Genomic DNA, 3,349 nt, shown 5'->3' on the forward strand with positions numbered 1-3,349 from the left:
CAACTTTTAAGGAAATATATCTCTATGTTGTATGGATTATTTCCCATGCACAGAATGACCACGTAGCTACTCATCAGGCAGGGAGATAACAATTTCATGGAGGAGGGTGGGGGTCCTTTACATCTCCAATTGCTCACCAAAGCCTCATTCTCACCAGCTTCCACACAACACCCCATTGCGCAGCTATATAATTTACATTAGAGTTTACTGTGAATACTGCACCTCTTAAACACTCGAGTTAGAACAGCAAAGCAGGCTACCGCTTCCTTCCAAAATGGGTCACGGGTTCACAAAAAAATTATTTCCCCGCACAAGTGGCCACATTAAACTGCACACTTTTAAACTATAATCAAATTCAGCAGGTTACATTGTACGAAACAGCTCATGACAATGTATAAAACATACAATCAGGTTGACAAAAAGGCCCCTGGTTTTCAAGTAAATTTGAAATGGCATTATACAATAAAACACCCAACGCTTAATATCATTTTGTTTGTTTTTATATATAAAAAATGCTTTTTTGTATTAAAAGTCTTGGATCAGGCAGACAGCTGTTAAATGCACGTCTGGTTTTGCAACATACAGAGGACGTTAGAATTCCTTGATACGCCAGAGTGAAGCTCCAGTGTCACATCCCCTTTTCTCCCTTTCCCTCCCTACCTCCCTCTCCCCTTGCCCTCCCATCCTTATCATTGCTGGGGAATATTAGATTAGCACACGGAATACCAAACTGAGGACAGACAGTTCCTTTGGAAACAAGGGAAGATAGGTGACTTCTTGAACAGCCCAAAACATAGGCAAAAAGCGAGACTTAAAATACAAAAGGACTATGGATTCCGTCAAGGAGAAGCTCAGAGAATGTTGCCATGTTTTGTGCGGGAACATTTGAAGAAGAAATTTAAGTACTTTTTTTTCTTGTTAAGTAGTGTGGAGGCTTTGACAAATTGGCACAGAGTCTCAAAGGCACTAGACACAAGAGTGGATGTTAGCCTGTCATTGATAGGCTCATGGACCACAGCACAGAAGTCAGTCATTGCCTGAACCCTCTGGGCTTTTACTGTTCGTCCATTATTTTCCCTCCCCACCCCCTCCCAATAAAACCCCCATCCGCACCCCTTGCCCCTTGGTTTGTACAAGTCTATGGTTGTGGCAGTCACATCACAGTTGAAAAAAAACCCACTGTTGCTTTCCCCTCCCCCTCCCTCCACCAATCCCCCAACACTGTTTTCTTTTAAATATATTTGCTGTCTTTGCCCACTTCTGGGGTGGGGAGGGGAGAGGAGGCTTAAAAAATAGACACTACAGCAGTTCAGCAACAAAAAAAAATGTACTTCCTGCCCCCACCCAATGAGCAGAATTGTAGTTATGATGAAGCTGTTAATCCACACTCTGTAGCTTCTCTGATACAGTCTCCAAGTTTAGCTGGGCGCCACATTGTTATGGTTTCCAGATATCCACACTTCCAACTTTGCATAGAAATTCTGTGCCTGTAGAAAGGGGGAAAATATTGCTATTAATCTGGAATTCAGCAAAACTTCTAACCCACCCCTGCATAGAGTGAATACGTTGGCCTTTTCACTTCGACGGGGTGGCCTGCACATCGTAAATTAGACCTTACATTGAAGGAAATGTTCTCCGTTTTCCGCAGCCCTTGCGGTTAAGAATTTGGGGACAGCAACCCGATTTAGACGCGGTCCTTTCCTTCAAAATTGCATATTGTACATACAGACACACACAGATGTACAGAAGACACGAGGAGGCGCCTGCAGTTCAGCAGCCCCACCATTTTAAGACGGAGACTTTTTTTAAAACTGGTGTTGAGAGATAAGCTGTTGGTTTAAACTTGTCTTCCTAGAAGTGAATGGGGGGGGTTGAACCCATCTTCCCATCCCCCCCATAGACCCTTCACGAGTGCCTCATCTTTTTTCTCCCCTCCTTATAATTATGAAAACAATTCTCTCCCTCGCAGAGTATTAAAAAAATCTTACATTAATCGCAACAAAGTTAGCTGAAAGCACGTCTTAAAAGCCTTACCTTCGATTTATAATGTATAATATATATTTATATAGAAATCTATCACAGCACCACACAGGAGGAACAACACTGATCGTCTCCATTAGGCTGGGATACATAGTTCATCTGTCGAACGATCTCTGCAAACAATTCGTCCACTGAAATTTTATTCTTGGCCGAGGTCTCCATAAAAGGGCAGTTCCATTCATCGGCCAGGGCTCTCCCCTCGCTGTAATTCACCTCTCTCTCCCCTTCCAGATCCACCTTATTGCCCACCAGAAGCAGGGGTACCCTCTCGTATCTCTTCACTCGAATGATCTGATCTCGCATCGGCCTGATATCCTGGAAAGACTGCTGGTTGACCAAACTGTAGACGAGGATGAAGCCTTGGCCGTTCTTGATATAGAGGTCTCTCATTGAGGCGAACTGCTCCGTGCCTGCCGTGTCCAAGATCTCCAGCACCGACGGCGACGAGTCCACCTCGATCTCCTTCCTGTAGAAATCCTCGATGGTGGGGTCGTACTTCTCGATGAAAGATCCCGTAACGAACTGGACGGTCAGGGCAGATTTGCCCACTCCGCCGCTGCCCAGCACGACCACTTTATATTCTCTCATGGTTTGACAGTAGCCACTTTCTCTTCCCCCTGCAGGGCTGGGGTGTGTGTATGTGTGTGTGAGTGTGCGTGTTGCAAATCAGTGAATCTTCGTCCACATGAAGGGCAAGTCTGAAAACACGAGCGGTGGAAATTGATCCGAAATTGCAATCCCACGGGCAAGGGCGACCTGGAGGGGGGGGGAGGGTTATAATAATAATAAAAAAAAGAATCCTTTTCCTTTCCTCTCGTTGCTTTCCACCCGCCTGCACGTTTGTTTTAGATCCGGTGCTGGTTATAGGCCCTTTCCAGTGTTACAGGGGGCTGCCGCTGCTCGCTGCACACTGCGGCTCGCCGGTGTGCTCTCTCCGTTCGGTCAGAGTGCCAATCTGACGCGGCGCGATCCTCTCCCACGCTCCCTCCCTTCCTTCCCATTGACACCAGGCTTCTGCAGGGCGTGAACGAGGCGACTTCAGCCTCAAGCTTCGCCGCTGCGGGAGGAGGAGCCAGACTCTTAAAGGGGCAACGGCGTGTGTGCGGGCCCCACCAAGGTTCAAAGTGAATGGTACTGGTTATCAAAGTATATGTCACCATACGCTACGCTGGGATCCATTTTCTTGCAGGTATTCACAGTAAAGCAAAGAAATACAATAGAATCAATGAAAAATACACAGAAAAAAGACTGAACAGACAACCGATGTGCAAAGTAGATACATAAAGAGATAGATAGATAGATAGATCAA

The 3,349-nt window shown here is 45.9% G+C and overlaps 1 protein-coding gene across 1 annotated transcript; it reads right to left on the reverse strand.

Annotated features, from left to right (window-relative positions):
• Window positions 1-200: 200 nt before the first annotated feature.
• On the reverse strand, window positions 201-3,050 carry LOC134345132 (ras-related protein Rap-2b). Its single transcript, XM_063045316.1, has 2 exons — window positions 2,035-3,050; window positions 201-1,487 (listed from the first exon to the last, which is right to left on the reverse strand). Exon 1 carries the CDS (start codon window positions 2,626-2,628, stop codon window positions 2,077-2,079), a length of 552 nt encoding a protein of 183 aa, XP_062901386.1. The 5' UTR covers window positions 2,629-3,050; the 3' UTR covers window positions 201-1,487; window positions 2,035-2,076.
• Between the last annotated feature and the right edge of the window lie 299 nt (window positions 3,051-3,349).

The sequence above is a fragment of the Mobula hypostoma genome, chromosome 4 (assembly GCF_963921235.1).
Source record: "Mobula hypostoma chromosome 4, sMobHyp1.1, whole genome shotgun sequence".
NCBI lineage: Eukaryota > Metazoa > Chordata > Chondrichthyes > Myliobatiformes > Myliobatidae > Mobula > Mobula hypostoma.

Bases quoted from the DNA above. Each gene is read 5' to 3' on its own strand.
- LOC134345132 (XM_063045316.1), bottom strand. From the start codon at position 2,628: ATGAGAGAATATAAAGTGGTCGTGCTGGGCAGCGGCGGAGTGGGCAAA.